General features: G+C 42.0%; 8 protein-coding genes and 1 non-coding gene across 13 annotated transcripts; all 9 read right to left on the reverse strand.

The window, feature by feature from the left end:
• Positions 1-573: 573 nt before the first annotated feature.
• Positions 574-3,601, reverse strand: LOC145696915 (regulator of telomere elongation helicase 1 homolog). Its single transcript, XM_081774027.1, has 7 exons — positions 3,412-3,601; positions 2,457-3,370; positions 2,134-2,416; positions 1,988-2,090; positions 1,699-1,942; positions 1,335-1,655; positions 574-1,292 (listed from the first exon to the last, which is right to left on the reverse strand). The coding sequence occupies exons 1-7, from the start codon at positions 3,522-3,524 to the stop codon at positions 955-957; spliced, it is 2,316 nt and encodes a 771-aa protein (XP_081630153.1). The 5' UTR covers positions 3,525-3,601; the 3' UTR covers positions 574-954.
• A 203-nt stretch (positions 3,602-3,804) lies between these two features.
• Positions 3,805-5,464, reverse strand: LOC145696555 (uncharacterized). Its single transcript, XM_081773616.1, has 5 exons — positions 5,316-5,464; positions 4,849-5,273; positions 4,545-4,782; positions 4,380-4,498; positions 3,805-4,336 (listed from the first exon to the last, which is right to left on the reverse strand). The coding sequence occupies exons 1-4, from the start codon at positions 5,403-5,405 to the stop codon at positions 4,388-4,390; spliced, it is 864 nt and encodes a 287-aa protein (XP_081629742.1). The 5' UTR covers positions 5,406-5,464; the 3' UTR covers positions 3,805-4,336; positions 4,380-4,387.
• On the reverse strand, positions 5,464-14,157 carry LOC145696554 (rho-related BTB domain-containing protein 1-like). Of its 3 annotated transcripts, none has more exons than XM_081773612.1 (13): positions 14,093-14,157; positions 12,720-12,774; positions 11,282-11,410; positions 11,068-11,126; positions 10,905-10,957; positions 10,695-10,765; positions 10,291-10,419; positions 10,197-10,250; positions 9,587-9,715; positions 6,978-7,218; positions 6,538-6,759; positions 6,149-6,433; positions 5,464-5,974 (listed from the first exon to the last, which is right to left on the reverse strand). In XM_081773612.1, the coding sequence occupies exons 1-12, from the start codon at positions 14,125-14,127 to the stop codon at positions 6,186-6,188; spliced, it is 1,425 nt and encodes a 474-aa protein (XP_081629738.1). In that variant the 5' UTR covers positions 14,128-14,157; the 3' UTR covers positions 5,464-5,974; positions 6,149-6,185. The 3 variants fall into 3 exon arrangements, with proteins under 3 accessions (XP_081629738.1, XP_081629739.1, XP_081629740.1); XM_081773613.1 differs by having other exon boundaries at positions 10,905-10,954; positions 11,065-11,126; XM_081773614.1 differs by lacking the exon at positions 14,093-14,157 and adding an exon at positions 13,407-13,491.
• Positions 14,158-14,376: 219 nt separating this feature from the next.
• Positions 14,377-16,615, reverse strand: LOC145696331 (ras-related GTP-binding protein C-like). Its single transcript, XM_081773353.1, has 7 exons — positions 16,289-16,615; positions 16,082-16,243; positions 15,896-16,037; positions 15,679-15,840; positions 15,561-15,599; positions 14,977-15,101; positions 14,377-14,929 (listed from the first exon to the last, which is right to left on the reverse strand). Exons 1-7 carry the CDS (start codon positions 16,611-16,613, stop codon positions 14,859-14,861), a joined length of 1,026 nt encoding a protein of 341 aa, XP_081629479.1. The 5' UTR covers positions 16,614-16,615; the 3' UTR covers positions 14,377-14,858.
• Positions 16,616-16,652: 37 nt separating this feature from the next.
• Positions 16,653-17,293, reverse strand: LOC145698689 (uncharacterized). Its single transcript, XM_081775899.1, has 3 exons — positions 17,140-17,293; positions 16,986-17,098; positions 16,653-16,940 (listed from the first exon to the last, which is right to left on the reverse strand). Exons 1-3 carry the CDS (start codon positions 17,263-17,265, stop codon positions 16,724-16,726), a joined length of 456 nt encoding a protein of 151 aa, XP_081632025.1. The 5' UTR covers positions 17,266-17,293; the 3' UTR covers positions 16,653-16,723.
• Positions 17,294-17,319: 26 nt separating this feature from the next.
• Positions 17,320-21,158, reverse strand: LOC145698687 (LON peptidase N-terminal domain and RING finger protein 2-like). The gene is made up of 14 exons (XM_081775898.1): positions 20,933-21,158; positions 20,424-20,641; positions 20,298-20,351; positions 19,666-19,820; positions 19,484-19,620; positions 19,287-19,439; positions 19,144-19,223; positions 18,809-19,066; positions 18,516-18,762; positions 18,350-18,444; positions 18,203-18,309; positions 17,871-18,160; positions 17,719-17,831; positions 17,320-17,673 (listed from the first exon to the last, which is right to left on the reverse strand). The coding sequence occupies exons 2-14, from the start codon at positions 20,544-20,546 to the stop codon at positions 17,509-17,511; spliced, it is 1,977 nt and encodes a 658-aa protein (XP_081632024.1). The 5' UTR covers positions 20,547-20,641; positions 20,933-21,158; the 3' UTR covers positions 17,320-17,508.
• Positions 21,159-21,712: 554 nt separating this feature from the next.
• Positions 21,713-23,619, reverse strand: LOC145696626 (uncharacterized). 3 transcript variants are annotated; one of them, XM_081773694.1, is made up of 5 exons: positions 23,052-23,619; positions 22,685-23,010; positions 22,256-22,413; positions 22,133-22,209; positions 21,713-21,883 (listed from the first exon to the last, which is right to left on the reverse strand). In XM_081773694.1, exons 2-5 carry the CDS (start codon positions 22,862-22,864, stop codon positions 21,744-21,746), a joined length of 555 nt encoding a protein of 184 aa, XP_081629820.1. In that variant the 5' UTR covers positions 22,865-23,010; positions 23,052-23,619; the 3' UTR covers positions 21,713-21,743. The 3 variants fall into 3 exon arrangements, with proteins under 3 accessions (XP_081629820.1, XP_081629821.1, XP_081629822.1); XM_081773695.1 differs by having other exon boundaries at positions 21,713-21,877; positions 22,127-22,209; XM_081773696.1 differs by lacking the exons at positions 22,685-23,010; positions 23,052-23,619 and having other exon boundaries at positions 22,256-22,460.
• A 34-nt stretch (positions 23,620-23,653) lies between these two features.
• LOC145696627 (uncharacterized) lies at positions 23,654-24,313 on the reverse strand. The gene is made up of 3 exons (XM_081773697.1): positions 24,184-24,313; positions 24,021-24,144; positions 23,654-23,973 (listed from the first exon to the last, which is right to left on the reverse strand). The coding sequence occupies exons 1-3, from the start codon at positions 24,263-24,265 to the stop codon at positions 23,745-23,747; spliced, it is 435 nt and encodes a 144-aa protein (XP_081629823.1). The 5' UTR covers positions 24,266-24,313; the 3' UTR covers positions 23,654-23,744.
• A 62-nt stretch (positions 24,314-24,375) lies between these two features.
• TRNAK-CUU (transfer RNA lysine (anticodon CUU)) lies at positions 24,376-24,448 on the reverse strand. Its single transcript has one exon. It is a non-coding gene; the product is annotated as a tRNA-Lys (tRNA).
• Positions 24,449-24,633: the final 185 nt, after the last annotated feature.

Here is a 24,633-nt window from a genome sequence, read left to right on the forward strand (position 1 = left end):
TGTTGAGTTTGATAGGATTTATTTAGAGAAAAATTATAAAAAAAAGACCATTGTGTTATCCGTAAAAAGGCAGTGAAAAATGTGAAATGTAAATAATGAAGGTATTTAAAATTCTTCGACTTCAGCTTGAGCAATGCTCTCGTCGATGGAAATGTCCAGCGGTATCGAATCGCCAAATTCAAACTCGAACTCGTCTTTGGACTCTTTTGGCGTCACTTTCATTTGAGAAGTGCCGGAGGTTGAAGGTCTTGCTTTCTCAGTGGCCTCGTCTTCGTCCGATGAAACCTGCCATTCGAGACTGAAGTCGTCGGATAGCATATGTTGTGAGAGAGTAGGATCACTGTCTTGTGACTTTTGTGGTTTGGGGAAATATGGCGAGACGGAACCAGTTGATGAGTGAGGAGCGTCCAGGTTGTGTAGATTACGATTAACGAAGCCAGCTGGTCCAGTTCGTTGGTCCATCTCCATTGATTCCGCAGATCGAGTCATCTCCCAGGAACGTCGCTTTGGTTCTGGAGTTGATACGATCTTTTCATGGGTTTTTATCTATCAATTTTTATCGAGAAATCAAGGAAGAGATTCGACCCATTCCTTCGGCTCCTCAAGATTCGATCTCCTCTGATTCACAGTACTTGAGTCTCGCTCCAAAGGTCGCTTTTTTGTCGACGGATCTTTAAAAGGTTGGTTCACCTTTGCGTTTGGTTTGTTGAAAAGTGGAGCCATTTTCTGTGGGAGAATATTCTCTTTGCTTTCCTCTTTTCCGACTTTGACGTGTCGGCGGTTTTTCTGTAGGGTCGACTCTTTTCGGTTGACATTTCTTGCGTTTTGCTGCGCTGCCCGAGCTTCACTCAAGGGTCTGGGACGGGTGATCTTGCCACGCTTTTGGAAAGCTTCCATTTTCTTGAAAAATGCGCGAAGTTGGCCTATTGCTTGTTTGCTTGGCTACAGAGGGTTTTAAGACTTGTCTTCAATTAAAAATGAATTACTTTTATTTAATACAATATCAATTAAAACCCTTGGCAATACTCTATGGTTACGTTTAACCCACTCAGGCATCAGATTAAAAGCATCATTGTTGCCTCTATTTTGGAATCTCGTGTCCATGTAAATAATTGCGCCAAAATCATTCTTGTGTCGGATAATTCGGCCGACGGCTTGGTTGATTGCTCGAATAGCTTCGATCCCGTACCATTTGTTTCCGTCAGTGATGCCCCGACCTGCCTTTTTGCGGTTGTTGAGGTATTCTTTCTTGAGCATCACTTTTGGGTCCTTCGCCGGAGCGTACGGAATTCCTAAATAAAATATTGATTCATTGGGTTTCCAAGGTGGAATACCTGTAATGATGACGACTCTCCCTCTACAGTCAGCAAAGTCAACACCTTCGGACATTTTTCCTCGACAGACTCCGTTGAAAATAGCTCCTTTCACTTCATCAGGACCCTTCTTTTCATCCTCTTCTAGCTCGCGTTCGAAGTTCTCCGTCATCCTTTCGAGTTCGTATTTGCCGCTTGGCTCGAGAAAGACGGGCACACCGAAGTCGTTTTTGTATGTAGCATTTCTTTTATCCAGCCCCCAGAAATCTTTAGAAATCTTCATCAGAGAATAGGTTGGGTGAAAAATGAGCATCCCTCCTGGCGAAACTTTTTTCAGCTCTTCTACAAACAGGTTTAACAGAACGATAAAAGAACTCAAGCTTACTAATAATTTCGGCGTATTTTTGAAACATGTTCCTATCGGTGCGATTTCTGAAGACGTTCAGAAACTCTGCTCCTTCAGTTCCTGTCAAAGTCGCGACGAATAACTGCGCTGGATCGATGACGTGAGTGTTAGTCAACTGAATCGTCTTCAGCTGATGTTTTTGATCGAGGCCCAAAGAGTTGATATACTCGTCCAGAGGTGAGAGCGTTCCGGATGTCAGGATCAGGTTGTACGCCGCCTCACCCTTGAAAAATGCTTTTGGTCGGTGTAATTGAAGATCTGTTTTTACCTTGGTAAGATAGTCAATCGCATAGGATGCATTGAAGCACCAAATCTTGATCTCCATGTCTGTAGAGTCGTTTTCCTCGGGAACCATTTGAATTCGATAGTTTCTGAAAACCCTTTATACTAACAGAAAATAAAACTGCGACTCACTCATATTCTTCTCTGTTCTTTGCAAGTCTAGTCATATCTTCGATCATAAATGCAAACTCCTCAAAGCTCGTTCCCGACAGGCCCGTGCGATCCTGCCCATCAGAAAAGAACTTCACGACTTGCTCGGCCAAGGCTAGCCATCGTGTGACACCAAATTTGAACATTCCGGCTTGCCTAAGATCTTGAATGAATTTCGCCACCGGGTAGCCTTTTCCGTCTTTCCCGGCGTTTTGTACATCATCGACGACCTCCATTTGATAGCGGTTGTTCAATCCGTCGATGTCTAAAAAAGGCTTTCTTTTTATTGAGGAGAAATATTTTACCTCTTGTTAAATCGTCAAGCTCGGCGTGGGTAAATCGTTCCGCACCTGCTTCATTATTTCGAGCAACTTTATCTCTTGCTTTTGCAAGCTCGTCATGAGCGATTTGCATCATTTTGAGCGTCAAATAATGCGATGAGCTTTCTTCGCAGACTTGCTCGACATTGTGGGCTTCATCGAGAATGATGATCTTGTTGCCGATTTCGAAGCTGTTCCTTCGTCGAATCTTCGTGTCCAAAATGTAGTTGTAGGGCATCAAAAGGATTTCAACCGAATCTGCTTTGCCTCGCGAAAGGTAGTAGCTGCAGACTTTTTTCTCCTCCTTTTGTCCAGCGGCTATTGGTCTCTCGCTGCACCACGAGACAAGCTCTTCAATGTCCATAATTTCCTCCAACTCTTCTTTGATTTGCCGTTCGTTTTGTCGGTTCTCTTTTTCTTTCAGGAACTTTTTCATATGCTCTTCGGATCTAGTTTCATCATTTCCAGGAAGTGGAAGAGTTAAAGGCCCCTGATGATCGCGGCCGATGATTCCAAGGACTTTGTCCGCTTCTCTTTTGTGCGGACAACCACCATTCTTCCTCAATCTTCTGCACTCATTCTGCTGCTCCGAATTCGTCTTTATTCGCTTCACTTCGTCGTTGACGCACAGCGAGCTTCTCCCACCAACAACAGTCATGTCGATTCTATAGCCGCAGACGTCTCGGAGTTTTCTCAATTCTGATACAACTTGCGTCAGCTGTGAGTGTGTTCGGGATGCGTAGATGACACTCGGAACTTTGGATCGTTTCGGATCACTGATGCCCGGAACTTTGAGTTTGTGCGGGTTTTTCTTGGCCCAAACGCGGAAGGCGATTACAGAAGCGAGGAGGCAAAGGGTCTTTCCGGTACCCGTCGGGGACTCGAGCACAGCATGGTTTCTGCAAAGAAATAAGCAACTTCCAGATATTCTTGAGCTAACCTGTTCACGAGAGATTCTACACATTTCTCTATGTACGCCTCTTGCGCTGGATACGGATCGTATGGAAAGCGGACATCAACGCCATGAAAATTCAAAGTCTTGAACCCCGCCATTTTTTTCAACTGACGACTCTTGAGTTCGCACGAAACCGGATTCAAAAAACAACTTATGCTTTTCGCATCTTCTAGAAACTGTTGCGTTAGCTTCATAAAAATACAGTCCACTAATTATTGAATTTCAGCCTAATTGATTGATGAATGCTTCGATTCAAATTTCTGGATTGAAAATTCGGAAGCTGATGCTCTTTTTCATGCTGGATGCTAAGTATTCGACTTGGACTTCATGATTTCCTGCTTCAAAATTGCCGAAACCTGCGTGAAGAAAACACGAAAATTGAGAACTACATGAACTTGTTCGGATTCAGTAAGTCAGATGAAAGTAGAAAAGGTCAGCGTTACTAAATATACCGTAATAATAATACCGTAGTTATTTTTCCACACTTGACAATTGTAATAATTCAATCGTTTCAAACTTATAAAAAATTAGCATGATCGTTTCTTTTTTCTTTTAAAAATTGTGCTAGAGTTTTCTTTTTCTTTTGTTTTGCCAAGTTTGGGAAAGAGCCGATTTCGATTTTGTTTAGTTTGATAGGGTTTTGTTGAAATATGGAGTTTTTCAAACGCTTTTAGAAAAATAGGGACAAGATGTAAATGAGCAGTTGATTATTTGTAATCCAGCCTGTGGATCGTTCAACTCATTTCAGGGGAGATATAAAAAGGGAAAGCCGAGAAGCCAGTCTTGGCGAAAATGGTTCGTACAGGGGAACTCATCAAAGTTGTTGATTTTGGTGGGCAGGAGAGACAGATTCAATAAATGGAGGACACGCATCGGAAGACCTTCTGACCCGCAGAATAACCACTTGAATCTGAAGGCGATTTTTAGGCGACGAAATTGTTCGAAATCTCTACCTTTTGGGTTAGTTGTTTTGTTGTCGTGGAGGAGCAAGCTTCGCCCGCTTGGCAAGACATTCTCTCCAAGCCTGCGCGCCCAGAGACTTTTCAAAGTGACTGTCAAGTGATGCCGCCACCTTTAACAAACATATAAGTAAATGTTCAACGACTCGATTCTCTTACATTCTGATCGACGTAAACTGTGTGTGGCCGTTTCTTCTCCGTTCGTCGAGGAGTCGCGACTGGACTGGCAACGATTGGGGAGCCAAGGGAGCGGCGGAAATGACCTTCTACTTTTGCACTGGGAGATTCTTGGTCGGGCACTTTCTTTGGGCGCATTTTGACGAGAGTGATCTGTTTTGGGACGATTCTGCTCGAGTCCTGGGCGATTAGTTGGGTTGGCACGGCAATTGGCTGCGGACTAGAATTTATTTTAGTTTGATGTTACTATTATGAAGGCATTCTTGATTTTTGGTTTTTAATGTACCTTTGTTTAGGAGGCGTGGAAACGCAAATCTCTTCTTTGGGAAGAATTATCGCTCGTTCCTCTGTGGGAGTAGAAACTGCTGATCCAAGACTTGATCCTAAAGCAGAGCCAGGCGAGCTTAACGACGGCACAGGAGAGGACATAGGCGCTAGGGTCAGCTTATTAGGCGGCACTGGAGGAGCCACGCCGAGCGCACTAGCGTAGGGGCTCAGCCCCAAGCTCGGCGCGCCAGGAAGATATTGCGGGATGAAGACGCTGGCGTAGCGGGCAGCCTCGGCAGTGCCAATCGGGACCGGTACGTATACGATATTAGTACGCGGGAGATAATGCTGATGTCCAGCAGCGAGCGCGGCGTAGGGCGACTGGACGTGTTGTTCAAGCGCGGCGAGGGAGGCCTCCTGGAGCTGTGTTTGGGCAGCGATGGTCTTGAAAAACGATGAGTCAAGGAGAAAGGTCTCGTTTCTTACCTTTTTCTGTTCCTCCTGCATAAGTTCCCTGTACTGCATGAGTTCCGCCGCGGCGCAGAGATCGGCCAGCCGGTTCTCTGTTCCCATCATCCCTCCAGGGGAGTGTGAATCCTATATTCTAAAAGAAAAAATTCAGAAGAGCAAGAAATAATTGAATAAAGCGAATTTGAATTATGAATAGTAAGAATAATGAACGAAAATTGAACAGAAAATCGAAAAAAGGTAGAAGCACATTTGTTTTCTCTTGAAAACGGCGAACCAGCGCCGGAAACTTTTAAAATTGAACTCTTATTTTGTGAAAACAGGATGATTTTTTGGATTTTGAGATTTTTCCTTGAATGGATGGTGCACAATAAAATTGAGTTATTCGGAAATTGTGAATAAGCGTTTTATGTGACATTTGCTATTCGGAAACTGAAATCATGAATAGTTGGGTCATTAGAAAGTAATTTCACGAGCGCTTGTGTGATTCTCTGTTTTTGATGCTCTTTATCGTTCGCTCGTACAAATCGCGCTCCTTCATGTACCAGGTCGGCGGCCATCTCTCCTTCTCGATAATCACTCGTTTCGCCTCCGCGAGCTCGAGGAATTGCTCCTTGTGGAAGGCATCAATCTCGTTGAAGTTGACGGACAAGTGGCGCGTTATGAAGGCGGCGAGTCTTGTCAGAGGCTACTACGATGGGATTTTTGAGGGGATGAGTCGGTCGCCCGTGGGCACGATGATTCCATGACTCGGACTTTACTCAACTGAATTTAATTTAATATTTGTTCAGTCTGATTGATAGCTCATTCAGCCCACATAGTTCATTGTCCTTTATTGTTTAGCCTCTTTCCTATTAGCATGGTGTTGTTCAGCAAGTTCAAGGGCAGTCATACTGAACTGGAGGCCGATATTGGTCGGGGAGGTTCGAATACGCTCGATGATCTGCGCCTCAAGCTTCGTAAAAACTCCGTCATGCAGAGGCGCGAGGCGGCGGAGATGAGCTGAATCAGCAGCTTCGTCGGGGTCGACCAGTCCGGCATGACACGTGCGTAGATCCAGCGACAGCACTCGCGCAACTCGTCCTTTGTCAAGTCCGTCATTCGTATTGAAGACAGCGATGACTCACGCCAGTGTCCTGATGTAATAAAATTTTAATTTATTCATAAATACTGGTAGTAAAGCCGGTAAAGCTTTCTGGAGGAGACATTTTTAATAGCGCAGACTTCCGTCAACACTTACCTATTAACATGGCGTTCATGAGTTCAGATCCCGCTGCCAGGAGAATCCTATGAGCCTTGATCGCTCCATCGTCGGCGATTAACGTCACATCGGAGTACTTTCCAGTGTTGAACATGTTGAGCCTTGCAGCTCGCGATTCAACTGTGGAAAATATTCTCGGATCATTTGAGTATCCTCTTGAGTGGTAAATTAGTCGGATGAAATCTTCATCAAACTCTTCCTCTAAAGTGGAATTATAAGTAATTAGTCAGCCGTTTTTCCTTCTTAGAAAGTGCTTAAAACTAGTCACGTGCTCGTAAAGCCTACATTCTGGATGAATCGGACGCTGCGTCACTGATTTTATTTGCGCAGACGCGAGAGCTAAAATTAAACAAGTGGGAAACATAATAATAGGAATTTCTATTTTCCTACTAATTTTATCGCCAGGCAGGTGAACTTACCAGAAGAAACTCTGGTCCGAGACGCCAAAATGCAGCGATGAAGTGGAATGGAGCATTGGCCACTGTTGCTATCGCTGTATCGCTCGTAGTCAAAGAAAGTGTCAAACGCTGGCAGCTCGCATTCAGGCAGTTCTGGCGAAGAAGGCGGGGCCGGAAGTGCGAGACGCTTTGATCCCTCGGCCATTTGCGAGTCTGAATCCGGCGGCATCGGAGGGAGAAGAGGCGGCTGTGGCAAGGGACGCTAAAAATACATTCATCATTCTTGAAGGCTTTTTTACAACTTTGTTAAAAATAAACCCGGCTGTTAGAGCATTAGACGATGAAAAGTTGTAACTTTAAATTGCAAATAATTGACTAAATTGCATACTTTCAGATCTTTGTTTGACAAATCACAGCGAACTACCATTCCTAACGGACCCTTTTTGTCTACACTTCACATTCCGGAAGGGACAAAGTGTGTCACTTTCGGTCAGACACTGTAAGTCAAGCACATGTTATCAGGAACTTGGCTCGCGAAAAAATTAGCGCGAAGTGCGCGAGAAAGCTTCTCGCTTATTATCACATTTATTTTTGGTTAGTTTTTGTCTCTCTCGCAAAATCCAAACAACGTTGACTTTGGCCCAACAACGCGGAATTGGATATCCGTTGCGGAATCTGGCTATCTTTTATGCTTCTCTAAATATTGTACTTGTAAGATTTTCTACGAGCTTTTTACTTTTTCGTTGCATCATCATATTTATGCTTGCACTTGACGTAAAAAGGTCACGAAGGTGCAGAAGCTCATGCAATTTCGAATGCTTTGATGAGGCTTTCAAGAACAAGTCTTCCAAAAGGGATTAACTCGAAAACTACTTTATGATTTTAGCCATAAAGTGTCCAAAAGCCTTGATTGCGGTTTAATTATTAATTACCAAAATGTATTAAAACCCGTTTCCCAGGCAATAAAAACTTTCCCAGCTATCCGGTATTTATCCATTGATCATTTTTATATTATCATTATCTTATTTTTAAAAAAGCTCCGACAGCGCCAGTCAGCAGTATTTTTTAATTCAAGGGTCAGTTAGGTCTAGGCGGAAGGTAGACCTCACGCAGGAGACCGCAGGGATCAACCTGGCCAAGGGCACATTGCTCTCATCTGACGGATTAGAATAAATTCAATTAGATACCGTTAGCTAAGCCACCTTAATGAGCCCTTGACAATGGGAGGGTTTTTATTCTCACGTTGGCGTGCCGCACTAATTTATTCATCGATAAGTAAAGACTTTTGTCCTCCATCCAGTATCTATTTTGAGAAGAATAAGGCAATGTTTGAGTAGTTACAGGGCGGAATTTCCGCATTACCAGACTTGAGTGTCTCAATACCCCAATGTCAAATATTTTCACACTCGTTGGTTACCCAAGTGCTTACAAATGGAGCTTAGGGGGAGAATTAGGGGCTATAAATTCCTGGCAATACAAACTAGAAACATTTGGGCGGTGTTTGTCAGCAATTAGGCCCGTAAAAATTCTATTGCGGACAAAGCTGAACCGGAAAGCCCGTCTTGAATTATTGAAAATCAACAAAAAGCAAAAGCAATTCGCTTGGTTTGTTTTTGTTTTGTTAAAATTCACCAGCGTCAAGGTTTAAAAAACGGCTTAGCAGTGCTGTAATTTCAAATTTAGGTCGATCAAAAGGGGAAATTGGGATCAAGGAAGAGTACCTTTCTTTTGATGGCTGGACATTTTCATGGTCGTAGAAAAGTTTCAAATCTCTTGAATATAATTTCAACCAGCTCTAGGAATGTTAGCTCTTTTGAAGGAGAGGGAGAGAGTGTGTCTCTCAATTTTGGGGGCATCATAAGCGCCCCCGTCGCCCCACAGCGCTAACGCCAGTACGTGATTCATATGTTTTCTTCGACTATTGAGAAGAAAAAAAAACGAATAAAAGACCATTTGAAAGCTTCTCTCCGAGGCGCATTCCACTTCATCCCCTCTCTATCGGGCGACCTTCGCGTTTCGCTTATGCTGAGCGCGTCACTCAGCATGTTCTATTCCTCGGGGCAAAACTCGAAATTATATTAGTAAGGCGCCAGTAAAGTCTTTTGACATTTTTGCCCTCGGAATCGCGGATTTAGAGCTTATCAAATGATTTCATGACATTTTTGAATCTGTCTATCCAAAAACATAAACTTAAAAATGATCCGTTTTCATGAAACATTGAAAATCCGCGATTTCGAAATTTTGTTGTTGAAATGAGAAGATTCTTCTATTTGAAATCTTCTATTTGAAATTCTGCTACAACAAACAAGGGAAGAAGTGTCCTTGAGGGAGGATTCTTGAATGACATTTAGTATCAATCAAATAAAGCTCCATTTGATATGAAAATACGAGTTAAAACCGGAAGGGCATCCCGGTTGTTATCAGTTGAGCCACCAACAGACCCGGGCGATAAGCTACTCAACTAGGGCATTTAGATAAGCTACTCAGTGAAGGCTACCTCTGAATAAAGGAATAAAACTCGAGGGTTGTTCAAAATTAAAAAAATAAAGACTCGAGCGATGATGGTATCATGGGATTTGGGGACAAGGGTGAGGTTTGTTGAGGTGATGCTGAAGTGGACTTGTACTCACCTGGACGGACTTGAGATGGGAGCGCCAAAAGCGCCTTCTGGTCAGCAGCGCGGCGCGAATGGCATTCGTGAACAGATCTTCAATGCCGTCGCCAGTGACGACCGAAGTTTCGTAGTACGGTAAAGACAGCTAAAAAAGCAACTTGTTAAAACTCAAAACTTTTCAAAGAAAGAAAAACCAGGAAGGTGTCTCTTTCAACAAGCGGAAGAGCGAAATTGTAATGCGGTGTTGAAATAAGGTCAGGGCGAATTGAAGCTTTGAACTCAAATAGGGCTTTTCCCGCCTATTCGAGCACTTATTTCTGGAATTTTCTAGTATCTAAACTGTACTTAGCCGTCCGTCTGGCGGGCCTAACGGAAGCAAAGTCCCAGCTCTTATCAAAACTATCTCGAAGCTATCGAAGCTCAAGAGTGACTGTAACTACCATCATTCGAAAATTAAAAGCTCCCGGTCGCCCTTGACGACACCCATCACTATCGAATAATACTGGCATAATGCGAAATTCCGCGGGAAGCAAAGTCGCTGCCGCGTTAATTAAATATTTTCGAAAATCTTTCAAATATTTTGAAAATTAAGTTCCCTTCAAAAAAAAAAGTCTGAATTGATTTACCTCGGTAGCAACGGCGCGTCCTTGCCAGGGGTACAAAAGATCATCCTGATAAACCTATCAATCACGTGTTAAATTGTCAGAAAATGGATTCAACCTTGGTGGCAAGCTGACCGCAGCGCGCGTTGAACTCTTCCAAATTGCAGTGGCGGAGGTCGGCTTTGCACCCAACGACGAAATGAGGCACAGATTTACGATGCTGCCGAGCTTCGTGGATCCAGAAATTCTAGTAAGCCGCTCTTCATAGGATTCTATACATGTTCCGGTCGCCCGGAAGTTCAAATGGATCAATTTACAGTGAAAAAGGGCAATTTTCCTGAACACTCGCCTCCGGGCAAGTGACATTTGCCCTTTTTGGCTGTTCAATAAATCTCTCTTTCGTGGCAAATAGAAAGCCACAGGGCACGCAAATCCGCTACTGTACAAAAACAACAAAGCTTTACGCTCGGAAGTAACACTACAAAAATGACAGTACGAAAATAATTTTTTCTAAAGCGGCGCCTTGATGTTGCGCAGCGAGTTCTCTGACGCAATGGAAAAGCACAAAAGAACAACATCCGCGTGCCCAAACGCTAAAACAAATTAATTGATCACACGCGCTGCTTCCCCTTGTGAAAATAATCCGCAGCGACTCCGCCGAGTTAGAAAATAAACGCTTGACAGGTTAAGACTTTCACAAGACGTTATCGCTGATTCGGGGGAGCGCCTTACCGAATCTGCGGTCGCGATCATGGGCGCCAAATGTATCCCAAAGTCGGTGGCTGTTCCAGAGTTCACAAACTTTCACCTTGAAATCAACAAAGAGAACAGTAGGCCCGAGGTCAGCTAACAATGGACAATCGCAATCGAGCTTGTTTTAGTGAACTCTGTCCTTACAAGAACATTATCAACCTTCGTATATGAATTGAAGAGCACAGCGGAATCTTGTCGATACTAAAACAAATGATATTCAAAAATGAAAGCTCGCTACCATTTATTGTGTAATAAAATACATGATAAGCTGGACTTGGCCGACCTCTGCCGCTGAGCAAATATTTTCAAACATTCAGCAGGCAGTTCAAAAAAGTGCGAAGGTCTCGAGGATTTACCTGATCGATTGCCCAGACTGATGAAGCATGAGCAGGAGTGCGAATTTTATCCAGCGAGTAGGTCTTTCGATACGCTCTGGAACAGATCAGCCGTGTTTTTCCAACATTGACATCGCCCACGACGACAATCTTAAAGAAAACCTCAATTCTTTTTTAAAGATTCGGAAAATGATCGATGAATCAAAAATAACAAGATCGCGAAAAATTGAATCTATCTAAATATTTTTCGTGTAATTTGAAAGTTTGCGATTGGCGATACTGTATCTCAAGCTCGCAGATAAGAAACCCCTGGCAAATAATTTCGTTTACTTTGAAATCAAGATCCATTTCTACTAGCTTCTCTCGTCTTTAAAATTTTAACTTGGCATAAATAATATATTATTTAAATGCGTTTAATTGTGATTGTTTGAATGGACTCACGAAGACAGGAAACTTTGTCTTGTCCCAGAAAAATAAGGAGCTTGAGAAGAAGCGCCGAGGGGGAGGTTTCTACCGTATTATGCCGGTAGGAATTCCACAATGCATTCCAGAATACAAGAGTCTCTCTCAGAAGAGTCCTCGCTTACGTAAAAAAAGAGTAATTATTGTATACAAGAGCGGTACTTTTGTTTAATTTTCTTACAAAGTTGAGTCGCTAAATCGACCTAGTTTTGGCTTTACTTGACCTCAGATGACCCCTAATAACCTCAGGTGACCCCTAATGACTTAAGATGACCCCGAATGACCTCGAAAATTCTAATTGACCTCAACTAAACTGGACCCAGGAAAAAATCAATTTGAATACCTTTAAATCTGTGACAGGTTTCTTCTTGCTCCTCGCTTTAATTTTAAAAATCTCGGGCAGCAGCTGCCTCGGCAAGCCCATTTCTAAGTGATCCTCTAGCATCATAATATCTCCCCCTTGCATTCATAATATCTCCAGTCGTAAAATCTGCTCTTTTAGCGCTCTATTTACAGCAGTATTTTGTGCTGCATAATTACCGCCCGTCAAATATATTCTGCATTTATACTTGCTCCCCGGCGAAATTAAAAAAAAAAGCTCCGTTGAGTGAACGTCTAATAAATTTTAGTCTACGCAAGTCTTGAGCATTTTGATGTTTTTCAAACTCAGAAGAACGCAACAACTTTCACATTTTTCGCGTGAGCATCCCCAGGGCAGGTGTAAGCGCTTTGGAATTTTAAGTTTTATGATGCGATGGTTTAAGATTACCAGTCGTTTATTAACGTCACATCTTTCTACAGACCGGGATAATTATTCTTTATAATTCGGGATCCCTATTTTAGCGGATTTTCTAAGGGAGAATCGACCTCTTCCTTCGCGAATTTTCAAAAACGAAAAGCACATTTTGATAATTATTCGATCATTTTCACAAAATAATACATCAAATTCAAAATTTTCCCTCTAGAAAAAAAAATCGATAGATTGACTGTTACATACCTTGAGAGGTTCTAGCCCGTATTCGTCATGGTCGTGCATTCTCGATTTACATTGTCTGAACGTAGCAGCTGTTGTAACTTACAAGTCAGTGTTTTTGGAGATATTTTGACGGGTTCCTTATTCAGCCTTTTTTTTATTCTAGCGCGTGAATATTTCAGAAAGGAGCTACTTTTATTCGCATTCCTGCTTTGCCTTCTCTGTGCTTTATTTTTGTTAAATTTTAACAAAACGCAAAAGTTATCAATATTGGTCATGTGATTGCGCCTTGACGTCAGTAACGTGTGCCCAAATGCGTGAGTTCGGGCACATTCTTATTGCAGAAGGTGCTCGACTTTCGTTTGCATTCCACCGAGCCCCTTACGCAAGAGTGACTTTGAAGTTGGAGAGGAATTTCCTTGACATATGGAATTTCGCGTTTTGCGGGTATTCCGTCTCGGGTTCAGTCTCGGGTCATAAAAATTCGCGAATGAACTCAAAAGTAACTACAACATGAAAATTCGTTCAGAAACCTGTGTAAAAAAACCTGACTCAGGGTTTGGAAGAGATTCGATGAAAAGACGCTAGAATTTAATAATTGATTGAGATAAAAATCTATGGACGCAGCTTTTCATTAAAGCGCTTCCAAATCCTGAGTCAGGTTTTTACACAGGTCATGAGCTCAAAGTAACTTCAGATGGAAACACTTACTTTGTAAAATTAACATCCCTCATTTGCGATTTTTCTCTCCTTTTCTCAATCTCTTTTTTCAAAAAAATGTCAACTCAAAAAAGATGAAATCTCATTTAGGCGTCTTGTCCCACCTTGACCTTTCAAAACGAAAATGAAATCAAGGAAGAGATCTCCCGGCCGCCCTCAAAAAGTGAAATAAAAGAGACAAATTAAAAGACGGGGGAGAATTAAAACTGACACCGTCAGTTATTTCTATCTCGATTTGAAAATGGAGAATTAAAAAAGAGGGGGCCCCGGCTATTATATATTCGATAGCAGATTACTCGGTGACTTCTCATCTCTGCCACGATCAATGTCTTATCCATTCAATCGCATCGAAGTGGACGCACAAAAGAGGGGAGAGAGGGTGGAGCCTTAATAGCGCTACTGTATCCTGACGCTTACGGTGTCACAGGTTGACATAATGAGATCAAATCGAATGAATATTTAATCTTCTTTCAAGTAAGACATTCTCATCGAAAGCGCTTTATAAGACGACAAGAGTTACTTTAGGTTATAGGAGGTGACTTTAGCTTCCTTCATACTGAAATTCACCGCCTGTATAACCATATTTGGCACAGTCAGGCGCAAAATTCCAACTGTATCAAAGGCGTATTTGACTACTTTCTCACCGATAATCACTCGAGAATTAAGGGTCTACCAACCGTTTAAACGCGGCCTCTTCGTCTCTGAGAAACATCTTATCATTAAAAAATCAGAATGAACCGATGAAATTCAAATATTATTATTCCAAAAACACGAATTTAGGATAGGGATCACGTGAGTTTCCAGACAAAGTTAATTATTGAACCGACAGAGAATATAAACTGTTTTTCACGTATGTGCCTGCGTATCTACGCAATTTTTAACTACATCAATTATCCCATAAAAATGCTACCTGGTGTTGAATGATTGCATATTCTGAACATGCATGTTCTTCTCTGATACGAGTATTTGAAGATGCAAGGAGAAGCCAACTCATCTGCATATAGATGTACATTTTACGATAAATTATTCATCCGGGGTCATCCCATTATGTGTCTCTTTGACATGTTCTTTTGCCTTTTTCCGTAAAGTTCAATTCTCCTTCAAAAATATAGACAGAAGTTTTTATGGAATATTTTTTACTTGGAAGAATGAGAAAGATTCTAAAGGATTGTACCAAGGCAGATTTTAAGAAGACAATAAGACAAATACAGTCAGCAGCTTATACAGGCGGCCTGAAACGGCAATTCATCTGGCTTTCAGTTTGTTGAGGTGTTGGTGAAGAATTTTGGTTTTGTTGAGAAATTCAGTATGAATCGGGAATTAGCGTAATCCTTCAGACAAGAGCAAGACTTCACACAAAATCTCGAAGACGCGGTTTTTCGTCCTTCCGGCCAAGATGAGCAATTAAGAATGAGATGAGATTTGAGTGATTTGCTAGTCTGCTCATGTTCTGCTTCGCTCGAGAGTCTTCCTGATGGTTTGGCGGAAAAGATTCAGGTTGTACATCATAATCCCTTGAAAAGAAAAAAAATCACCCAGGACTCAATGAAGCTCTGAATACCTCTTTGATCTAGCGCATCTTCTCGGACAACGCAAACGAGTGCCAAATTGCTCGTAATACCATACAGACACAGGACAATTTCCTCCTTCATCGTCACCCAGCTCTCATGATTCTCATCAAAGGCCGGTATGATCAGGGTGGCTATTTTGGACAAAATTTTGGGGTCTGGCCATCCAATTTCCATCCAATAAATTTTAAGTCCGAACTATCCATCCAAAATCCAATCCAATCCAAATTTTCCCAATTCCCCAATTATCCCCAATTCCAATTGGATTTCCAATTTTTTAAAGGCTTCTTTTACTTTGAAAAGAAGGGAAACAGTAATTTTTTATCCGAAAGGAGGATCGACAGAGTCAAAAAGATGATATTTTATCCGAATTTGTTCATTTTTATCATGAAAATAACCCTTCTTTGCATAGTTTAGAGATATGTTTCTTCTTGGATCCAATTCCCCCAATTTCTCCCAATTGCCCAATTTTCCCCAACAAAATCCGGTACCCGGGCCATCCAAATTCCATCCAAACCTTATTGGATTGGATCCAATCCAATTCCAACAAACCCCCAAATCCAAAATAGCCACCCTGGGTATGATATCGTCGTCAGAATCGCCAATCTCAGACAATCTTGAATATTTGAATTAATACAGAGACTGGATTGAGAATTGAAAGCTTGAATATTTCATTGGAATCAAGGAAGACTCACCTAGCTCCTTCGTAGACGTTTGAAATTCCGTCGACCATTTCGATCATCCCGGAGCAAATTTCATAAATGCTTAGCTGCGTGTTCTCGGCGGGCGAGCTATCCGTTGCGATGAATAATTTCGTCCTCACGTCCATTAGATACGCTTTCGCTACATTGGCGTTACTGAAAAAACGCAGATTAATTACAGGCGACAGCTAAATCGACATCACTGCCATACTTGATCATGAGATTGAGCCACTTTTCGAGCTGTGCTTGTTCGGGAATTCGTTTCTGGATCACCTTGGACATTGCGTCGAAGATTGTTTGGTCCATCGCCGAGGTCGTCGAGATTTGGATTCCAATTTGGTCGTTGATGTTTTCTGAAGAGTTTTGTTCAAAGAATTTTGCCCGGCAAGACACTTACCGATGTAATTTAGGGTGTCATCGTGAATTGCGTTGAGTTCTTCTTCGTTCAAACCGTCTGATTTGTGCATGAAAATGTCAAAGGTCAAGTTTTTATTGTAGTTTTTCAACAGCTCCGCGGACTTGTACAAATCTGTCAAAGCGTTTTGGTAGCTTTGGCCATCTTGAAAAAGGAGGTAAACGAGGGTAAAGCATGGTTTGTTTCTACCTTGGGAATCGATGACATATATAACTGCCAATTTTGCCGAGTTGTCGCCAATATCGAGGCCGTTTTCAGAAGCGGGCAAGTGCCACGTGTCTTGTGGCACCTCGGAAAGGTCTTTCATGCCCGGAAAGTCGACGATTTTCATTTTGGCAAAGGCGTTCATTTGCGTGTCCACCCTGACTTCGATCGTCTGCTCTACGTAAATAATCTGCGTCGGCTGGAGTCCGTCGAAAATTCGCTCTTTGATGGTTGTTTTGCCAGCAAGACGAGGGCCCAGGAACAGGAGGATGATCTCCTCGAGTTCTTCTTGGCTGTTCTTCTCCTCCATGATTTCTGAAGAACAAAAAGTGATTCACAGATTGTTTTTTATTAATATTGCAGCTCGTGTGTACAAAACTATATTTCTGTGTAATACAAATTCATCAAATATGGAAATGTTCAAGTCTGGGTAGTGATGTGAAAATTGTGAGAAGAGGAGATCTGTGAGAGAAAGATACAGGTAGATTTTCTGCTGGTTTTGTTTTTACAAGACATTATCGCTCTGGCGACGGGCTTTGGCAATAGTGCGCTCGGTGGTTGGTGGAAGCTCTGATCGGCGAACTGATCGAACTTTTTCTTCGATTCGTCGGACGAGCTTGTTGCACTCAGTTTTTGGCTATTTTTAACATATTACTTTGCTTTGGCAAGTAGGTGTTTTTACCTCCTCCGTCGATTCATGCGTTCTATCTTCTCCTGATTCTTTTCGTCTCCATATGGCGATTTAGGAACAGTGTCTTTGAGCATTTTGCAGATGGCTTCAGGATGGACATCTGCCTGTTTGTAAAATTAAAAAAAATATGCCAAAGAAGAGCTACCTCGAGAAACTGAAGAATATTCCCGAAAAGCGTCGGGTCAATATTGACATCGGCATGTCTTGTCAGCTGGTAGAGCTGTTTCTGATCTTCTGACATGGATGTATAGCTCTTTGGAATCTTTTCCATGGTTGCTCTAAAGATTTCCAATTTTGAGACTATCCGTTTGAGTTTTATTTACAAATATTTTATTGCTGATTCTTCTGACTGAGCTCATGATTGAGAAAAACGAGGGAAAGAAAACGGCCTGTTAAATATTTTTCAGTTTTTTGATAAATTTTATTTGTGATAAGTTGGGCTTAACTGTTTCTCTATCACGACGAGCTCCATCAAAAGATAAATGTGTACAGATTTCGCGAGTTCAAAGAGAATTCAGGAAGAATGGGTGGATTGCGACTGGATGATACAGGTTATCACTCGCGAAATGAGCTTCAATCGGTTGAGAAGGCTTGTCTGCCCAAGCACGTGTAGTTTGATTCGGTCTTCTGCAGGGATGACCGCCAACACCCACCATGTCCACGCCGGGCCATCATTATTCTGAAAATTAAGCGCTTGTTCTTGCAATTTTTTCATGTTTCTTACGGCGTATTCCTGTCGCTCGGTAGATCGTTCAGGCATTTCTCCATAATGTCTGGTCAGGGCTTGGCTTTGGTCGTCGGGCAAGCTTTCGAACCATTGAAGCGCTCTTTGGAAAACTAAAAAAGATTCGCAAAGAAATTTTCCCTCAAAAACACCTGTATTCGAAAGCGTAGAAAGTTTCTGCATCTCCCCTTCTCTGGGAGGAACATCGATGACTCTCTGTACCGTGGCAGCATCGTAGCCATCGATGGTGAAGTTATTCTGCACCTTGAATCTGCCAACACCAACGGAATCAACCACGACTCGACCATCGTTGAAATAATCGGTATTGCGCACTTTGAGGAGCGTGCCGTTTCGTTCGAAGGGCAATTGCCCCGGCGAGATGCAGGGAAGATTCATTCCGAACTCGCCATTTCTACTTCTTATGCACCGGCGAAGTAAAAGTCTGAAAAAGATGTTCTTATGCGCTTTGGTCATCTGAACATACCTGTGTCTGGGCTCAAAAACATGAAGTGGACATGGAACACATGGAAACGCTAGGGTACAAACGAAAATTGGAATTTTCGCTTTGATTTCTTCTTCCTCTTCCAGCGCCTAAAATCGATTTATTAGCCAAATTTTCGGGATTCTGTACCTGAAGTCTCCGTTCTTCAAAGTCTTGTGGAAGCCATCGTTTGATAAGGCGCTGCATGTGCTTGTCGAAGCAGCGCTGATCTCGCTTTTCATTCGGTCTCAGAAATAGTATTGGAAACTGGAAAGTTTACAACAAATCAAGATGTGAGCCCGCTCCTGAGCTTCAGTGAAATCGGCAAGGGAATATTTACAAAGGGGACATTTAGGATCGTGATCGAGCGTTCTCTCGAGACAGTCGGAGCAGAATGTGTGTCCGCAAGGAGTCACATCTGGATTCCAGTAAACGCGCAGGCAGAGAGGGCATTCCAGATCGCCAAGATGCAGCGGAAGATTCAGATCGTTCTTAAAAGTCGATTCCAGTTTTTCGATCACTCCTTCGTTGCACAATTCCGCGCGTAACTCTCCAAGACAAGTCTTAATTCAATTTCAAATTGAGAAAGATCAAAATGAAAAGTCTTACATCGTCAGCGAAATTCTGCATCTTGCTCGTCGGTGGACTCTCTCGCACAGGATCGCAGCTTTTTGAAAACGAGAAATTCCCGCAAAAGAGTTTTCCGACCTCTTCTCCCGATGATCCATTCTGCGTGATTTCGATTTCAGAATTATTATTCAGTCTGGGACGTTTGGCAGGTAGGAGGGCCATTCCACTATTCTTGATTGCTGTGTCCAGAGAGGAAATTACTGTTGGTCGGGTTAGGTTCTTGACGTTGGCGAAGATCTTAAAATAGAATTTTCAAATAAATTTGGTGATAAAAGTCAAGAAGCTGTTTTCTTTTAAAGTGTGTTCCTAGTCACCTGCTCGCAGAGATTCAATAAATAGGGATGATCTTTGTCCAGCCAAAAAGCGATCAGACACCTTCCCAGAGCCGCGTACACTGAAGGTAGAATGAAAGTAGAATCGTCTTTAAAAAACGTCTATCTTTCGTGGACTGACATACATTCATTTTGTCCAGCTAAAGCTTCAGCAAGAAGAGCCCAGCCAGAAGCGAGAATTGGGTCTGATTCCAGACACTCTTTCGCGTAAATTTCTCCAAGGCGGAAATCGCCGTGCGCGTTGAAATGCCGCGCCTTGATTTTTTGAAGAAATGGCTCTAAAAAGTCGGCTTGGCAGGCGTTTCTGACAAAGAGGGATTACTTGGTACTCCGACGAGTTTGTCCAGTTTCAATGCTTCCTCCAGCAAAAGCCCCGTGCTCGAATAACTGTCGAGAAGTTTGATCATGTCCGCGCAAGATTTGCTGGCGGCGGGGAAGATTTGCTGGATCGCATTTCCTCTGAAAGCCAAATTCGCAATCCGAAGTTTCGAAAACAATACTTACAGGACGATGTTTCTTTTCGAGTGAGACTCGACTTCCGAGTGAAAGACCTTGCCGCACCAGCAGGAGCGTCGAGAACGACTGCATCTGTTGCAGATTGTATGCCCGCACGGAAGCGTCGCCGGATCTACCAGCAGAAAGTGGCAAAGAGGGCAAAGCTAAATTTGCTTATTGAAGAAGGACGGAGAAAGATGAAATATGCAAAAAAGTTATGTAAAATTTATCTATTGCATCTATCATAAAACTATCAATTGCAGATGCATGCTTCAATGAATTAAATTGTGCATTTCTGTAGATGTTGATATTCTTCAGATAACATCATTTGTAGGGGAAAGTCGAGAAGCCGCTTGCGGCTTTGAGACAGAAAAATCAAAGCCGCTGCTTCTTTTCTATTTGATCTCGAAGCCGCAAACGACTTGTAATAAATTGTGTTACTATAGTTATCTTCTAGTCAAGATCAATTTTGAATTGAGCAACTAACGGTCACTTTGAAAATCGACCGTGAGAAATTGATAAAAAAGGGAGAAAATATTCCCAGAGGCGAATGTAAAAGTAGCCAATTGCGCCAAAATATGGTTACATAATAATTTTGATTAGTTACTGTAAGATGCTGATTGAAATGTTGATTTACTTACGTGAGGTGGAAGATCTTTTCGAAGGTCGAAAGTTCCAACTATTTCTGAAAACTTCTATTTTCCGGTTTTTTTTTTCTGAATTTTGGATCAAAATAATAGGAAATTCCAATAGAAAAGACCGTTTCCCTGAAAAAGCGCGAGAAAATCGTCGTGGGCAGTGATGGCATCTTTGACGAAGTCGTCTAAGCAGTTGTCATTGTAGGAACTTGCATTGGAGCAGTTTGAGGACGAATTCTCTGTTCCGTTCATTTTTCTCGATGCTGGAAATTTTGCATCTTCGATTGCGATTTCTGCTTTCTTGGTTTTTTATCTTCTCCTTCTAGGTTACTATGAATTATTATTTTCTAATAGTGGCTTTAGCAAGGGAGCTCCTACGCGCGTATATTTCTACATATGACTATCGATATTCGGTTATATAAAACACCTACTCCTTAGCTTAATTCTAAGCTACTCAATATAAAATTGAGAGTATCAGACTTTTCTCTTTCGAACAAAAATAATGACAGCTAAAACTTATTGCCATTTTATCTCAAAAAGAATTGGATATCGTTCTCAATAAAATAATGCCATAGATAAATTGCCTTATAGAATAATTTACTTATAAAAATAACTACATGATAATGGGTACTGCTTACCAGACGGTACCTTGACTGAAGTATTAATTTTCTCCGCTTGAATGAAAAAACTAATGAAAATGAAAATAGAAAGTACTGGTTGAAGCTCGTTTTCTGAAGGAAAAAGAAGAAAATTGAGGTCATGACGAGAAGTTATGTAACCGACGGTTACGTAACTCATTCGTTTTTAGACTTCTAGTAGAGGATACAAGCCTCCCAGGCATTTTCTATACTGATGTTTTTGTAGAGTCTCTTGATGAGATAGAGCTAAGTATGGCGTCCTAGATTTAACGGGCAAATGACGGGTAATTACGGAGCTCGAATAGGTATGCTCTTCCTCTAAAGGGTCCCCTTTAACGGATTTTCTAGCCCCAAGCTTGCTTGGAATAGCATATCAGGGAATCCGTCAAATGGGGATCCTCTGTTATGGAACAGGAAGCCCGTTAAAATAAAGACTTCCCAAAAGTATTTGTCCGTTAGATCGTGAACCCCCAATAATCTTTAAAGAAAAACCTTTTCTTTGTGAATAATCTCGACTCTCGTATTTTCCTTTTAAAATTGAAAAAAGTGTTTTGAACTTTCAAAATCCGCGGCGGGAGAGAGACAGTCCTTACATAATGAACTCTTAGATAATCGTTATATAATTAGTCTAGTTCAGAATAATTCGAATCGGTTGCATAATCTTCTCATTACATAAAAAACCAGTCCTTGAGGAAAATCTCATTCTATTCACAGCATTTTTCTTATTCTTTCCTCCTTCTCCATTTTTCAATCTGAACGATCTGAGGAAAGAAAATCAGCTTTTTGGAAAAATAAAATATTTCTTTCAGATTTAGTAGTTCGCTTTCGCGAGCTTTTTGTTGTGGTAGTAAGGGTTTTTGAAATTGACCAGCAATTTGTAGAGTTCGAGGAAGCTTGTGTCACGGTGCTCCAGGGGCGTTTTTACAACGGCAGTTGTTGGAATGTCTGGAACCTTTTTTCGTGGTTTTCAAATGAGGGCAATAAGAATTTCCCGTGTACGTTAGGGTGGGGTCCATTATCCTCTCACCTTGGAGTCTCCCGGACAGCCCCCCCCTACTTAGCAATGGTGGGGGTCAGTCGGGGGTGGAGCCCATTCACAGGCGAGGGAACCCCCTCCTACAAAACAATTATCCCCACCCATCTCATTTTATACCTCATTTAGTTCTCAGGGAAAACGAGTTTCTATTTTAAAACCCCGTTCCGAAACTACATCTTCAATATCGTCATCTGGATCCATTCTGAACGTGAATCGCTTCGATAACGAGTAGACCAGATCCCTAATTTCCATTAATTACAAATTCCAATTTTTAATGAATTAAGTACGTGAGCGTCTCCTTGCTTTTGTTGTTTTCAATGTAGAATCCGTCTTCGTAAGACCAGAAGACGATGATGTGGTCGAAAATGACTTTCGTTCCTTCTATTGCTTGAATGTAAGTGATTGCAAAGGGCTTTTCGGTAAAGTCCATGTCGGCTCGTTGTCGGACGCAAAAAGGGATGAAAAGGGTTGGTCGTCAAACTTCGAAAATTTCTACAGAGGAGTCTTCTGATAGCGAATATTTCAATCTGACCTATCAAGAATCTGATTGGCTGAATTTTTATTTCAAAAAGCCGCTTGCAAATAGCTACTCTTTTAAATGAATATTCAGCCAATCAGAGACTTGATAGGTCAGATTATATTTTTCGCTATCAAAGGAATCTTCTGTAGAAAATTTTCGATTTTCGAAAATTGAGAGAGAAAGTGATTCATCCCTAGACGCAAAAGAATCCCGGTTTTCTCGTCGGCTCGCTGCGTAAAATCGCCTCTGCTTCCTGCCGATTGACGTGCCACATCCAACTGTGAGCAACTTCAGTCGACTGGTTTTTCAGATACTGTCCTTTGATCAGAATAGCAAGCAGATTGACCATTCCGAGGAGACGAGCGTACAGTCGCATTTCCCGCTTCCACTTGAGCTCGTTTTGAATGTAACTTTCGTAGAGGCGATTCAAGCCGCGGAAGTGTCCTTTTTCAGCGGCTTTCTTCGGAAAATATGAAATTTAGGGGGCTGCGGCTCTTCCAAAAGTCGACGGCAAAGTCCATACTAAACGAATTTCAAAAATAAGGCTCTCAAATAGATTCTACCTTGTTCGTATTTTCTTCCGCCTTTCTGTGATCATTTTTCAGCGCCGCTCCGACTTTTCCCGGCGTCAAATATGCCTCGAACTTGTAATGCTTTCTCGCTTCTTCGAGAAGTCCTTTCAGATCATCGTGGCTTTTCTTCAAATCCGAAATCGAGAACTTTCCTTCTTCGCACATCGGCGAGCAGAAGAATCTCCTGCAGTCGTGGAAGATCGTTTTGTAAGTAATTTCGTTTCTGCTCGATTTTCGCATGCAGAGTATGGAGTCGGCAACCTGTGTAGAAACCTGAGTCAGAGTACTGAAAGGCTGTTTATGAATGCTCTTTCAGGACACTGAGTCATGTTTCTACACAGGTTACCGAGCCCAATTCAAAGCATGAACGCGTTGCCATTTGATTTCGGACGCAGATTGATTCTTCTCGTGTAGGAATAATTCTTGATCCAGGCATAGTGCCGATCCGTTACGAATTTCAAGCAGTACCCCTCGAAAACGCTAGAAATCGTCCCCCAGAAGCATCCTTGGCGAACTGTGTCTAGCGTGATGCTTTCATTCGAACTGCTTCCTTCCATGTCATCTGAAAATGGAGGATTTGGACATTTAAAAAATATAATGAATCTGATTGACAATCAACTTAGATCACAGAAGAGGTAAAAGAGAAAAAATTCTAGAGAGCAGCAACAGCTGATTTTCTTCTTTTCACGGAGGTTTGAGAAAGTTATTCGAAGGAGCGACGTTTGGGCGATAAGGGCCGATCAAGCAGGGCGCTAGAATTCGCTCCAAATTGACCCAGCGATGGACTTTCTGGAAGAGTTCTGTTCCGTCTTCTCCGGCTGAGCGCATCAGTTCGTCCCCGCCGCCCGGGTGGAAATCCATGTAAGGAGAACAGTTGTACGCTTTTCCCGCAAATGCGATCCAGCAATCTTCCCTTCGTTGAACAAAAAAATAGTTACAGTAACACTCATCTAAAAAAACCTTGTTTTATGCAATGCTAGCTCATCTTGAGTAACTGGCCTTCTCGGAGAAATTCCAGAGACGTTCTGTCCTTTCCTCACAATCGTCATCCAATTCGACAGTCCAAAACCTGGTTTTAACGGCACTAGAATATTTTTAGAAAAGAATAGGGTTGATTCTTTACCTTTGACTTGATTTGGCGAAATTTCCGAATGACGAATGACTGTATTTTTCTCTGAACTTCCAGAACTTCCTTCTTCTGACATTTTCTCTCTTTTTTTCGTGAAGAAATTCCCGCTGGAAGAATTTGAAGAAAAAACAGAGGGAATGACTCATCTTCGTGGGAAAAAAGCGTCGAGAAAGGAAAGAAAAAGTGAGCCTAATGCGGGGCTCGAACCCGCGACCGTTGGATTAAGAGTCCAACGCTCTACCGACTGAGCTAACCAGGCCCGATGGTAGCCCGTAAATGTACAATTATTAAGTGCACTTTTTGAATCCAGCGCTAGAATTTTCGAAAAACTCAAATTATAAGATGTGTACTGTAAAGTTTACGCTGTCTAATAGACAATAATAATAACATTCATAATCGAAGATGAAACGAACCAACCACCGAAGACATTTATTGCTTCATAAA

The sequence above is a fragment of the Oikopleura dioica genome, chromosome 2 (assembly GCF_907165135.1).
Source record: "Oikopleura dioica chromosome 2, OKI2018_I68_1.0, whole genome shotgun sequence".
NCBI lineage: Eukaryota > Metazoa > Chordata > Appendicularia > Copelata > Oikopleuridae > Oikopleura > Oikopleura dioica.

Bases quoted from the DNA above. Each gene is read 5' to 3' on its own strand.
- LOC145696915 (XM_081774027.1), bottom strand. From the start codon at position 3,524: ATGGCGGGGTTCAAGACTTTGAATTTTCATGGCGTTGATGTCCGCTTT. The intron at 2,417-2,456 runs GTAAAATATTTC...AGCCTTTTTTAG, and splicing joins GCTTGACGATTTAACAAGAG to ACATCGACGGATTGAACAAC. The intron at 2,091-2,133 runs GTGAGTCGCAGT...AAGGGTTTTCAG, and splicing joins AAGAACAGAGAAGAATATGA to AAACTATCGAATTCAAATGG.
- LOC145696555 (XM_081773616.1), bottom strand. From the start codon at position 5,405: ATGATGGGAACAGAGAACCGGCTGGCCGATCTCTGCGCCGCGGCGGAA. The intron at 5,274-5,315 runs GTAAGAAACGAG...TCGTTTTTCAAG, and splicing joins TGCAGGAGGAACAGAAAAAG to ACCATCGCTGCCCAAACACA. The intron at 4,499-4,544 runs GTAAGAGAATCG...TGTTTGTTAAAG, and splicing joins CAGTTTACGTCGATCAGAAT to GTGGCGGCATCACTTGACAG.
- LOC145696554 (XM_081773612.1), bottom strand. From the start codon at position 14,127: ATGTTTCTCAGAGACGAAGAGGCCGCGTTTAAACG. The intron at 10,420-10,694 runs GCGCCGCTTTAG...GCGGCTTACTAG, and splicing joins ACTCGCTGCGCAACATCAAG to AATTTCTGGATCCACGAAGC. The intron at 9,716-10,196 runs GTAAATCAATTC...TTGCTTTTTTAG, and splicing joins GACGCGCCGTTGCTACCGAG to CTGTCTTTACCGTACTACGA.
- LOC145696331 (XM_081773353.1), bottom strand. From the start codon at position 16,613: ATGGAGGAGAAGAACAGCCAAGAAGAACTCGAGGAGATCATCCTCCTG. The intron at 15,841-15,895 runs GTATGGCAGTGA...GCGTTTTTTCAG, and splicing joins TGGCTCAATCTCATGATCAA to TAACGCCAATGTAGCGAAAG. The intron at 14,930-14,976 runs GTATTCAGAGCT...TTTCTTTTCAAG, and splicing joins AGATGCGCTAGATCAAAGAG to GGATTATGATGTACAACCTG.
- LOC145698689 (XM_081775899.1), bottom strand. From the start codon at position 17,265: ATGGAAAAGATTCCAAAGAGCTATACATCCATGTCAGAAGATCAGAAA. The intron at 17,099-17,139 runs GTAGCTCTTCTT...TTTTACAAACAG, and splicing joins ATATTCTTCAGTTTCTCGAG to GCAGATGTCCATCCTGAAGC. The intron at 16,941-16,985 runs GTAAAAACACCT...TGTTAAAAATAG, and splicing joins CGCATGAATCGACGGAGGAG to CCAAAAACTGAGTGCAACAA.
- LOC145698687 (XM_081775898.1), bottom strand. From the start codon at position 20,546: ATGAACGGAACAGAGAATTCGTCCTCAAACTGCTCCAATGCAAGTTCC. The intron at 19,440-19,483 runs GTAATCCCTCTT...CCGACTTTTTAG, and splicing joins CAAACTCGTCGGAGTACCAA to AGCCATTTCTTCAAAAAATC. The intron at 17,674-17,718 runs GTAAGAAACATG...CTTAATTTTCAG, and splicing joins CCGAGCGACAGGAATACGCC to AATAATGATGGCCCGGCGTG.
- LOC145696626 (XM_081773694.1), bottom strand. From the start codon at position 22,864: ATGCGACTGTACGCTCGTCTCCTCGGAATGGTCAATCTGCTTGCTATT. The intron at 22,210-22,255 runs GTACTTAATTCA...AATGGAAATTAG, and splicing joins AAAAGCAAGGAGACGCTCAC to GGATCTGGTCTACTCGTTAT. The intron at 21,884-22,132 runs AACGGGGTTTTA...CACGAAAAAAGG, and splicing joins TATTGAAGATGTAGTTTCGG to TTCCAGACATTCCAACAACT.
- LOC145696627 (XM_081773697.1), bottom strand. From the start codon at position 24,265: ATGTCAGAAGAAGGAAGTTCTGGAAGTTCAGAGAAAAATACAGTCATT. The intron at 24,145-24,183 runs GTAAAGAATCAA...AAAATATTCTAG, and splicing joins TTCGCCAAATCAAGTCAAAG to TGCCGTTAAAACCAGGTTTT. The intron at 23,974-24,020 runs GTTTTTTTAGAT...TGTTCAACGAAG, and splicing joins CTAGCATTGCATAAAACAAG to GGAAGATTGCTGGATCGCAT.